This window comes from Lepidochelys olivacea (genome assembly GCF_965140295.1).
Source record: "Lepidochelys olivacea isolate rLepOli2 genome assembly, chromosome: 1".
Taxonomy (NCBI): domain Eukaryota; kingdom Metazoa; phylum Chordata; order Testudines; family Cheloniidae; genus Lepidochelys; species Lepidochelys olivacea.
Genome location: NC_140411.1, coordinates 54492747 through 54505840, shown reverse-complemented (window position 1 = coordinate 54505840; position 13094 = coordinate 54492747). Strand labels below are relative to the sequence as shown.

General features: G+C 41.7%; 1 protein-coding gene across 1 annotated transcript in view; it reads left to right on the top strand.

Moving 5' to 3' along the window:
- TRPC4 (transient receptor potential cation channel subfamily C member 4) overlaps window positions 1-13094 on the top strand; it is a 210162-nt gene that overhangs the window by 108928 nt on the left and 88140 nt on the right. Inside the window, exon 3 of the mRNA XM_084617453.1 lies at window positions 3483-4001. Within this exon, the coding sequence (XP_084473579.1) occupies window positions 3483-4001 (519 nt within the window). The remainder of the gene's footprint in view (window positions 1-3482; window positions 4002-13094) is intronic.

Below are 13094 nucleotides of genomic sequence, written 5' to 3'. Positions count from 1 at the left end.
AGCTGGCAGGGGTACAGAGGGTACATAGGGTTTTACAGGAATCCCCTGGGTCAGATATATGCACAGTAGTTCACTGAAGAGGGTAGCATGTGAAGTATCTACTGAGAGCCAGGAGCCCACTGGTCATCACAACTGTTGTGAAATATATGTACAGATAATATTTAAGGGGTTATTTATCTATACTGAAAATTATATTCTTAAGATCTTGGAGTTAAGGCAGGTCACCAAGAGGTGATATATCTCAGAAATGTTCTTTCAAGGCAGGAGGTAACAGACACTTATCTCCCTGTCTGGCCATTTGTGTATTGTAAATTGTATGCCACATACTTAGCCCAATTCGAATTGAGAGATTGCAAAATATACAAGAGAGGAAATCTACAGGAAGAAATAAATAACAGTGAGAGGTCCTGTTTATGAAGAAAAACAAAGGATTGCTCGAGAGTGTAACGGAACACACTGAGTCCTTCACCTAGGAAGCAAACTGACAACGTGCTTGTCTTATGAAAGAAGGGTCATAGCCAACCTGTCTGCAAAAATGCAGCAGGAAGTTTGGGTGAGCAATACTGTGGTAGACAGGAAAGTATCCTGTTAATTAAGTCTAAGCTCTAGAAGACATACAATGATTTTATTTTATATGTAACTATTTGTTTCCAATACTTCTACATGAATCTCTATGCTTTGATAATAAACTGATACTTGATTTCACTGTAAACATGTCTAAGTGTTCAGTGTGCTGAGAGGAGCAGTGATCTGAGGTGGTACTGGTAAGGTGGAGTGTAACTGTTTCTTTGGAGGCAGTGGATTGGTGAATGCTGTGAGTGTCCAGTGGACATGAGGCTGGACACACCAGGGAGACACTTAGAGGGCTTGGGAGTTGGAGTATGCCTGTCGCTAATCTGTAGAGTGACAGTAGGGCTTGTGAGGCCTGGCGAGTGCTGGTATTGCCCATGGTCAGAGGGTTTGGGAGATGACCCCTGGCAGGCAGAGACAAGGCTTCCTCATGTTAAAGGCAGGTGGTAGTGAGGTGCCTCCCAACCCTGGGTACCCCTAGGAAGCGTCACAGGCACCATTCAAAATGTTGTGTGTGTTGTTTATATAGCAGTGTGTGTGTCGGGGGGGGGGGATCATTGCTTGTGCACCATGTTACAAAGTGACTGTAAAAATAGCACATTGGTGCTGTAAACAGCTGCTCCCAATGTGCCTTCGAAGTCTTATGTGCTGAGTTCACACTTCCCTTCCGCTCAGCACTGCAAAGCTGTACAAGAGCAAGCTGTTCTTCATCACATATATACATACTTGGTAGAACTGCTGGATAAGTTCTCATTCCAGACTCTTTATAGCTAGTAAAGATGTACAAAGTAGACACATTTTCAGGATCACCTAGCACTGGTAGCAGTTGGCGAAATTTTATATTGTGCTAAAAACAAGGAATCAGAAGTTTTGAAAGAGGAACAAATGTGGAGTGTAAAGATTTCATATTTATAAGGTCACTTTCTTGAATGGCACTTTAATAGCTGGACTGGGAAAACAGAAGTTAATCTGGGGGTCCAAAAGAGAAGGAACATAGAAAAGAATATAGGCTAGGTTTACTCCTGAGGGCATTCTGCACCAAAAAATTAAAAATTCTGTGCACAACATTTTAAAATTATGCAAATTTTATTTGTCAAATAAATGTGGAGGCTCCAGCATGGCATTGGGGAGCATAGGCCACTGGCTGCACAAAAGTGGGAGATCACTGTGCAGCTCCCCACCCCAGGACATGGACTCAGCAGTAAGGCTGCACCCAACTCTGACAAAGCACAAAGACTGGGCTTGCCCCAGAAACACCCCAAGGCTGTGCCCCTCCTTGCCAGATGCACCAGGTTTGGGCAGGCAGGCTCAGCAAGGTAGGATCCAAGTGGAGGGGTTTAGTGTGGGGGGGATCCAGGTGTGGGTCGAGAGGGTTCTTTGTGGGGCAATCTGGGTGCAGCCGGCTCAATGGGGGATCCAGGCGTGGGTGGGATTTGAATGCACATGGGCTTGATGGAGGGTTCTGGATGCAATGGTAATGGAACTTTGTAGGAGGGTCTAGGTGATGGTGGTTGGGGCTCAGCAGGGAGTGGGGGGCTGGGTATGGGGACATAGAGCTCAGAAGGGGGGTCTGGGTGTTGGGGGGGCTCAGTGTGGTGGTCCAGATGCTGCAGGAGTAGGGCTCAGTGGGGTGGGGATCCAGGTGCGGGTGGCTTGTTGAGGTGATCCAGCTGCAGGGGGAGTGGGGCTCATCGGGGGGGGGGGTTCTCGGTGTAGGGAGTGAGGCTCAATGGGAGGGTATAGGTATAAGGGGGTCTGGATGCATGGGGATTGGGCAGATGGGGGAGCAGCTCCCTGTACAGTGATCCCTCCCCCTGCAGCTGAGGAGCGATGGGTGCAGGAAGTGTGGTGGGGAGGTGGGAGTTTGCAGAGCTTCCTACAGCTGTGGGAGAAATCTGTGGGTGGGTCTGACATGGCCCCGGATGCTGTGCAGGGGAAGAGGAAGTCCCCTCCTCCTCAGCACAGCCAGGACTAGCTGCTGAGCCTGGCGCAGGATAGAAGCTACCAGCCGGGTCTTCCCCAGTCCCACCCCCTGCCGCACATTGCTTTACCTCTCTGCCAGCTGCCCTGGACACCCAAAACATACTGCTGGGGAGGGATGCATGACCACTCTTGTGGCTTCCCTTTGCATCCCCATCAGAAAGTCATTTTTCTGTGTGTATGCAAAGAAATCTATGGGGGACATAAATTCTGCGCGCACACAGTGGTGCAGAATTCTGCCAGGAGTATGGATTATAGCGCTATATACAAGGAGAATTAATAAGGGTCAAAGAACAGTTATGAGCTAAGGGTTTACAAAAAACCTACACACAAAAAGGAAGAGTATTTTAAAACTCTCTTGTGTTGTTTATTGTCTGTCCTTTATATGTTATCTGCTTAGGGCTTTGTCATACAAACCATCCCATTTTCCTTCAGTTAGACTAATCTTGACACCTAATAATAAGTGTATTCAGGACTGGGCCTTACAAATGCAAGCTCATTGTGGCAGGGACCTTTTTTTCTCTCTGACTGGGAGACTCAAAGCCCCAGTGATTTCTCCAGCCATGCCTCCTCTTTATAAAATTTAGATTATCTCATCAGGGACCAGAAACAAAACAATCTTTCTTAAGTGACTTATCACACAGCCCAGATAGACATTATGAAAAGCTGTAGCCGACTGTTTGAGAATAACCATAGGCTACAATTTGTTAGAGCAAATGATTGATTAAACAATTACAAATAACAAAAAGATGTTGTGAAAAGATCACCTAGTTCACAATTTATGAATCAAAAAAGGAGCTGCATTTGCCAAATAGAATATTAATTCCAAATTGTTTTGTGCAACTTTTTACAAGAAGAACTATCCCGTAGCTTAATTTACTGTTGCTGCTGTTGAAATAAGAATCTCTAACTTTTCTCACTTTTTTGCACAGGTGCCACCAATACTGCTGGATAAGCAGTTCTCAGAATTCACACCAGACATTACACCCATTATTTTGGCTGCCCATACGAACAATTATGAGATCATAAAGCTTCTTGTACAGAAGGGGGTTTCTGTACCTAGACCACATGAAGTCCGCTGCAACTGTGTTGAATGCGTCTCAAGCTCAGATGTGGACAGCCTTCGCCATTCTCGATCCAGACTCAACATTTACAAGGCTCTGGCAAGTCCATCTTTGATTGCGTTGTCCAGTGAGGATCCTTTCCTTACAGCATTTCAACTGAGTTGGGAGCTTCAGGAACTGAGTAAGGTGGAAAATGAGTTTAAGTCAGAATACGAAGAGCTGTCGCGTCAATGCAAGCAATTTGCAAAAGACCTCCTGGATCAGACACGGAGTTCCAGAGAATTGGAAATTATTCTTAATTACAGAGACGACAATAGCTTGATAGAAGAACAGAATGGTAATGATCTTGCACGATTGAAGCTGGCAATTAAGTACCGACAAAAAGAGGTAAGTGTGCTGGAGAATGTTTAAGCGTATTTAGTAGCAATAATGTGATAGATAATTGCCTGGAATACAGCCCTTTAAGAGAGAGAACTTCAGATTGCTGCTTATTTTTTTGTTCTACAATGGCCTCTTTTTATTATCGGAAGAACTTAAGAGGTTGTTATGGTTTATTAAAACTGGAATTTGAAATATTGTATCATATCACAGATCCTGGGGGACTATCTGTTTTTCACCTGAGCAAACGTTATCACTAGCACAGAATAATATTAAGCAAGTCTTTGGTAACAGAGTAAGAACTGCAAAGAGTACTTCTCAAAACCGATTCATTAACTGTCTGGCTGTTAAAGTGGGCATGTCACGTATTTACATGCTAGTTAAATTACATGCCTGTTGTTACGATAGGTTTGGTGACTAATTAATATCAATAAATCCTAAAAGTTTGATACTTATTTTTGGTTTGAATAAGCATCCAAAAGGAGATACTATTCTAAAGATTTTCCAGGTATGCCAAACTGGACTGGAAATTTAATGAGAATCTGAAATCCCCTGCATGCCTTTTAAAATTTGTAAGGTTCTTATGTGCTGTGGTACAGTATAAGAACCTAGATAGAAAGATCAGTTTTTCATGAGATTTCCAAAATTTGTGTATCTGATCCTAGCTGGAAATTACCAAATGTCATTTGGGAGTTTTGCTTTCAGCAGCAGCTCCAATGCAGAAGTGTAAAGTCAAGCAGAAAAGTATATCAGAGCATTTCAAACCTTAGTAGTACTGCTACTAACAATAATAATTTAAAATGATTCTATTCAGGTTTTAAAAATGGGCAAAGGTTCAAGGTGTCGTTACTTTAATTGAACCTATTCACCCATTGCTATTAAGTCCCTGATCCTGCAAACAATAACCTACATGCTTTACATTAAGTACACAGGTAGAGTTTGCAGAATCTGGGCCTAACCTAGTAAGTTGTGGTTTCATTTAAGCTAACATTTACCAACACATGGAAGTCAACATCAAGATCTACTGAGATCTATCTATCTATCTATTTGACTTGGAAAAGGTCTATGTTGCTTACTTATCTCATATTTAAATTTCATGGTATGCCATGGTTAAGACCACTCCATATGATCTAATTCTGGAGAAGGACCTACAGTTGGCCTTTAGTATAGCAAGAAGTGGTTGACGCTATTTTTCACTTGCTGTTTCATTATTTCAGGAAGCATGCTCACCAGTTTCCTAAATTACTTACTGCCATGTACTTTCAGAAATTGTACATCAGACCTTTTTTAGAAGCTAATCTCTGTGTGTTTCATTTGTATTTCTTAAAATGTGAAATCCTACTTTATAATTTATACTTCATTTAGCAAATTTTTAACTGTGACTTGGATCTTCCAATGGATTCATGCATTTAAAAGCAGTTCTGATTTTGAACAGTGATTTGAAATCCTAATTGCAAAGCTTGAATTTTCCTAATTTGAGTCTTAGGTAGTGAGAGACATCTGCAAGTGCAAGCGGCTTGTATAGTCCCAGCTGATTTCCATGCCTAATTAAATTGCAGTAATACAGATGTTTACCCTTTACAGAGTCCTTGTAATGGCAAACATTAAAGCAATACTGACTCTCAAGGTAATGATTCCAAATCACTGGATCATCTACATTTCTGATATTTTTTTTTTCAATTTCTATTAATCTTTTTCACTATTTCTCCCTCAGCAGCCCCTTAAATGGAAGTAGGTTCTGCTTATTTTCTCTGCCATATTCTTTATTTGCTTATTAGATGGTGGAACAAATATTGTCAAACACAACAGACCCATTATTTTATTTCTAATGACTACAATAAGAGAAGGCATTGTATGAGATACAAATATGGAAAGCCTAGAAAACAAAACAGTTCTATGACAGCAAACTCAGGGCTAAATTCTGTCGGGCCCTGTGCAGCTGTATTCTGGGAATTCCATTTTACCTCATCCATTGTATCCACTCCGGCAGAGGCACCAACTCCAGGGTGCTCTGAGGCTGAAGCACCCACGGAAAAAAAACTAGTGGGTGCCGGCGGGCCCCGCTGATCAGCTCCTCCTCATTTCCCTCAGCACCTCCCACCCACTGAGGATCAGCTGTTCAATGGCAGGCAGGAGGTGTTGTGGGGGAGGAGGAGGAGCGGGGGCAGAAATAGGCAGAGTGAGGGTGGGGTACTCTCAGGGAAGGGGACAAAACATGGTGGGAAGAGGTGGGGCAGGGGTGGGGTCTCGGGGGAAGAGATGGAGTGGGGGCGGGGCCTGCGGCAGATCAGGGGTTGACCACCCCCGAGAAATCAGAAAGTCAAAGCCTCTGCACCCAGGATCCCACCAAGGATCCTGACCTAGTACTGTAGCCATCCAAGCGGAGGATATGATCATTGTCCCATCTCCTCTGTGCATTTCTGGTGACTGGCAGAAGGTGTTAGAGGCAAAGTAGGCTATTCCTGTGTAAAAGGAATAGCAGGGAAAGATGTGGGCTATTCTTTAGATATTCTGTTGTTTGATCTGACCTGTCTTAGAACATCATCTCTTGGGTGATACAACTGACCTAGTACATGATTTTGTTTCTCAGCAATCTTATTTGAGTTTTAATCGTTTTGTGGTGGTGGTGGTTGTTTTTTGTTTTTCTTTCTCTCAACTTAACTCAGTCAAGAAATAGAAGGAAAAATAGCCTTTACTGTACATCCAACCCCACAAAATTAAAATAAACAAACCAGCTGAACAATAAATTTCCTTCCCTCCCTGACACATCAATCATCCCATACCTCTCATCCTTTATTATTATTACCATTCATTATTAAAATTACAGCAGGGCTGAAACTGGGGCCCATTGTGCTAAGCAGAGTACAAATACATAGTACAGTAACTCTTCACTTAACGTTGTAGTTATGTTCCTGAAAAATGCGACTTTAAGTGAAATCATGTTAAATGAATCCAATTTCCCCATAAGAATGAATGTAAATGGGGGGGTTAGGTTCCAGGGAATTTTTTTTTTGCCATACAGTACAGTACAGTACTATAGTTGGGAGGTGCCCCCACCTTACCCCACACAGGCACAGCCCACTGGCATGGGAGACAGTGAGGCAGGCAAGGAGGCTGAAGGTGCTGTAGGCTAGGAGAGGCATGTTGCACAGCAGCTGCGGCAGCTTCCCCTACTCTGCAAGCACCAGGGGTGGGGGGCTCAACCCTCAGCCCGCCCACTCCACCCCTTCCCCCAAACCCCCACCCTTAACACGCCTCTTCTTCCCCTCTACCTCCTCCCCCTCCCTCCCCTGCCTCCTGCCTGCAGCAATCAGCTGGCTTGTGGCGTTCAGGGGGCAGGAGGGAGGAGTGAGGACTTGGCGCACAGCCTCCCCCTCCCTTCCCTGCCTCCTGACTGTAGCAATCAGCTGGTTTGTGGCTTTCGGGAGGCAGGGGAGCCTGTGCGCCAAGTCCTCGCTCCTCCCCCTCCCTCCTGAACGCCTCAACCCAGCTGACTGCCACGGGCAGGAGGCAGCGGGAGGAGGGGGAAGGAGCTGATCCGTGGGGTCTGCCGGTGGGCAGGAGGCACTGTGGGGGGGGGAGGGGAGGAGGCGTAGGGGAGCTGTAGAGAGGCTTCCAGCTGTGGACAAAGCAGGCAGCCAAAAGACGTTATCGCGAAGGATTGCACAACTTTAAATGGAGCGTGTTCTGTAATTGAGCAGGGACACAAGATCGAAACAACATTAAGCAAGAGGACGTTAAGTGGGGAGTTACTGTAAGAGACAATTTCTGTCCTGGAGAGCATCCAGTCTAATTTAAGACAAGAAGCAACAAGTCAACATAACAAAAACTGGAGGACGGAGGACAAGGATTATAGGAACATGTGATTCAAATATTCTTTTCTTTTAAGTTTTAAGATGGGAATATTTTTGTTTATTTCTGATATCACTAATTTGTACTGACATCTATAAGTGGTTTACCACAGGCATCATAGCAGATGTGGGTCTTGAGAAGGATTTGAAATAGATCAGGCTCGTGACTTTATGGTTTGACATGGGGGGAGAGTGTGCCATGCACCAGTTTTGTCGTGGTACTAGTTCAGAGGTGCTTGTGAGAGAAGTACCCAAATGGGTGAAGAAGAATTGCACGGTTGTTGTGCAAAGGAGGGTAACTCTTAAAAACACAAGGCAGGATAACTAAGGAGAAGTGGAGTCATGGAGGGGCCTCAAAAATGAGGACAGGATGCTTGATTGAACTGACATAGAGATTGAAAAAGCCTCTCTCAAGTGGATGTGGTCCCTTTAAAGGCAATATGGTGGTTTACAAGCTGCTGCTACTGTCTGTACATTATTCTGCATAAAGATAAATAGTGAACATCCGTTTGCAATGCTGTCAGTCCACATCTTTCTTGAGTGCCAAATTCCCGTTGTAAAGAAAAAACAAAAAGCCTTCAAAAATGTATGCAAATCATTTTGGAAGCTCTGTGCAGTAAAAGTTGCTCATGTTCTGCATTTGTATTCTGTTGATGTCTGCCACAATACTGTGATCATGGCATTCAGACTTTCTCAGGAGGTATCCCAGAAAAATTCCTTCCCAGGTTGGAATCCTCTCAGAATGAATCACTAAGTGGGGAGTCTATCTGATGGACAGCCTGCCTCTTTTGCTTCTTTAATAAATAACAAGGTTGAAGGACACTTAGATTTTGAGGTGGAGAATGCCTGATGACACCATTGATAGCTTCTGTTGATAATGATGTTATCAGTCCAGTGACTGGAATATCACACACTGTATTTTTGGACAACTTAGTTGCAATATTACTTTAACATAGGATGCAGGTTAAAGCCCCCAAGCTAGGTTTTTTTTCCACTCTGTTAACACTCCTGGTGCTGATCGATTGCAAGAAATGACACTTTGCTGCTGCTGCTGGTCTGACTCCTGTCCCTTCCGTCCCCCACTTGCCTGTTGCCTGCTTCCAACACCTATTGTTGCTAGGTAACAATTAGCAATGCGCATCAGCTGTTCCCTAATGTCCCACAACCATACAGCAATGTGCAATGTGAACATTTAATTGATCAGTCTCAGTTGTTTACACCAATTGACATTGACAGTGACAACTGCCAATGACCTGATTAGTCATTTCTGCTATCACTGTGCTAGGATCATGGGGCATGATGGACAATGCCAAAAAGCTTTCTGTTTTCCTAATCAAATATAAAACTTTATCTGATTCACATAAGATTCCTTTCATAAGTATAGAAGGGATGGTAAGAAATCATAGAATTGTAGGGCTTGGAAGGGATCATCTAGTCCTGCCCTCCCACTCCCGTCATATAACCCCATATCTGAATCATAGGCCAACATTTTTCTGTCAACAAATCCAATGGTCAGTCTGAATGCATGTAGACTGTAAACTGCCCAGGACAGGGGATAAAAATAAATAAATAATAAACAATTATCAATTGATCATTTTTCTTTTGCAATGATTTCAAAATGCACATTACAAACCTGAGGGATATATACAGATGGTTTTGTATGGAAGAGTTATATTTCTGTATTATTTCCTCAGAGATATGTACTTACATGGTATCACAGATCTAAAATGGTACTTCAAGAATGACAGGAAATACTATCACCTTGAGAAACTCTATCCTCTAACCAGGCACTGAGCTTGAATGCCAATATGTGTTCTTTTGAAGCTGCAACCAGCCAATAGAAAACAACATGTATGTGCATGCTCTGTCAAGTGCGTACACACACACACACACACACACACACACACTTTGCTTCCATTATAGTGATGCCTTACATTAACTATACTCTTACAATAAAGGTATTTTAATGTTTGTGGTTCCAGATTAGATTAAAGGGATTTTTAAAGATTGTTTTTTCCTTTTGATATCACTACAGGGCAGAGTTAAGGTTATTTTGGTGCTATAGCTATACAGTTCCATACCTTGACATGTTTGGATTTCTTTTAGGTGGATCTTAACTCTAAAATATCTGGGTTTATAATGGTTGCTTTTGGAGATGAGTATAAAATCTTTGTGATGTTTATTACTCTTAAATTATTTATACATAATCTCAGTTTTAACTCCCTTTTACCTTTTTCTTTGTCAGGGGATTATATCTTGGTATCTGTACATCTGGAAAAAAGTACTCAGTAAAACATGTGAAATGGGAAAAAAGATGCTTGAATGGATGAATGTTCTCTGAGTTGGTGTCTGATATCACAACAGTTTTTACAGTAATGTAATAGCATTGAATTCAATGTATTTAGTCCTGATTTATACTACTTCCCGAAACAGTCGCTCCATGTTTTTGTCTCCATAGTGAGTATGACTCAAACCTGCTCTAATGATACATATTTATAGTTACCATTGATTTCAGTGAGACCCGTGCTCACACATCCAGGGCAGAATTTGGCTTTTCTCATTATCAGTTTTGTTACTTGTATACTGCTTTCTGTGGACAATTTATTAGCAAATAGTCAGATCTCAGCATGGAAGAAACACAGAATTTTAAGATTATTCTCAGTCTTTTTCTTCTGCATCTGCATCCTTATTCAGTCTTCATCCCTATTCTTTGAACACTCTTCTTCCTTTCCTCTGTCTTCTACCACTGGCTGCATTTTCAGAATTTGGTCATTGATTTTAATGCAAGTCAAATGAATAAAGTCAGGTTTCTTTGCCGCTTATTGTTCTGCTTTTCCCCCTTACATACTTATCTTATTGTAATCCTCCTTTCCTTCCCTTGCATATCTATATGGCTAAATCTCCTTGTCTGTCCTATGGTACCCAGAGTGCTTTGCTTGGCTTCTCCCAGCAATTCATTTCAGTTTTGATCTAAGTGCATCTGTTTACTGTCCATTTCCAAGTCCACATTCATGGGATTCTGTCAGCAGGTATTAGTCTGGCCTAGATGCTGACCTCTTCTCTTTGTTGTTGCTATGTTCTCTACACAAATATATTAATTTTTTTGCAACACCAGCAATTAGGAAAATCAGTACCCCAGTAGATGGAGAGGAGCAGCAGTAGAGAAGTCAAAAGCAACAATCTAACATGAGTGCAAGGGTTGAAGAAGGGGCCAGCATCTGATAAATTGAGACATAATATCAAGAAACAGCAGAGAGCTTTTAGGAGACCAGAAAGATAAACATTGTTCAATTTCAAAAGCCACACAGAGTGGCCTTTGGGAGGTCTTTAAAACCTATTAACAGCATAAAAACAGTCAATGCTAAACAAAATCCACAGAATTTTCTTGCAGACTTTACAGTAAATGTTATGTCTTAATGTTCCAAACCCCTATTTTTCAAGAGACGTTAAAGCAATATTTTGTGCTGTTGTTAGTGAAGCTGTTTATGGAGTGACTGATAAATAAGAAGCACATTTTTGAATGATCAGTGAACATTTGTTAAAATTTGCCAGTCATGCTGTATTCCAGTGCTCCTCATTCTATCTGTAGTCACTAAATGGTTCTTTTGAGACCAAGCAAACCTTATTCATTCAAGCAATCTTTAATGGAGGTCCCATTGACTTCAGTAAGTCGTAAGAGTTACAGGATGGAATCCTGGGTACTCACCCTATTTAGTTAGGTGGTTCATGTGAAAGGATTAATACAGAAAAGAGAGGTTTCAGAAGATGGTAGAAACAGTGTCATGGCCTTAGGTTATAGTTAACCAGTGAGATGTGTTCTAGTGGTGTAATGTTTTGGGGTCCAGACATCCTTCAGATTAAATCAATGGGAGTTTTTCATCAACTTCAGTGAGGGTGGAGCAGAAGCAGAGTTCTATGTTAGTTCAGTGAATTTTCCCTCCACCAGTTGTAGTCCAGGTAAACGATATCTGATATTTTTTTTCCTAACTTGTATTTGACAGCCTCAACGTTCTTAATCAAACAGACAAATTGTTTCTTCTCTTTCTCATTCTCGTACCAATTTCCTTCACCACTAGAAAAGGAGTACTTGTGGCACCTTAGAGACTAACCAGTTTATTTGAGCATAAGCTTTCGTGAGCTACATGCATCCGATGAAGTGAGCTGTAGCTCACGAAAGCTTATGCTCAAATAAATTGGTTAGTCTCTAAGGTGCCACAAGTACTCCTTTTCTTTTTGCGAATACAGACTAACATGGCTGTTACTCTGAAACCTCTTCACCACTAGAGCTAGCCAAAATCTTTTAACTGAAACAATTTTCTGTCCAAAAATGCAGTCTTGTTAAAATCTAAACATTTTTGCGGGAACGTGTTTGGGAAATCTAAATATTTGGTGGGAATATGTCGATTTTGATACAATTTTCAAAGGGGAAAAAAGTCAAAATGTTTCATTTTGACAATGTCAAAACATTTTGATTTGCCAATGTTGAAATAATTTGTTTCTGCTCATTTCATTTAGACTTCCGTATTAAAATATGAATTAAAATATTACATTTATATATTATATTTAATAGTATGTATATATTATAATATTTTGATATAATAGAAAAGTTGAATCAAAATGATAGTCAAAATAAAATATTTTTGACAATGCTGAAACAGAACATTTCAATAATCCTGAATTCATTTTTATCAGGATTTTCATTCCATGGGGAAATTTTGAATTTTTGGCTTTTCATTCCAGTTTGCAGCAAAAAAAATTTCAAAGCATCAGAATTTCCAGCATCATGGAAATTCCAGCTCTGTTTAGCACCATTTTCTCATTGTTTTATCACTTTGATGCTGGTGCCAGTGGGGAGCATACCTGAAGCAGGGAAAGCACTACATGCAAGGGATGTTAAGAGTATAGAATATCAGGGTTGGAAGGGACCTCAGGAGGTCATCTAGTCCAACCCCCTGCTCAAAACATTGTCCAGCCCCAATTTTTGCCCTAGATCCCTAAATGGCCCCATCACGGATTGAACTCACAACCCTGAGTTTAACAGGCCAATGCTCAAACCACTGAGCTATACCTTCCCTCTTCTAGATCAGCTAACTATTCCTGGCTTTGGCTTTTGTGTATTCACCAGTGATTAAGAAATGTGAGCAAGACTATACTAGTTGAATACCAGTCCTCCTCTCCTACAAACACAAAAACAGAGAAACTGACACATACCGTACCATCTCCCCTTTATTTGTACCTAACATACAACAGC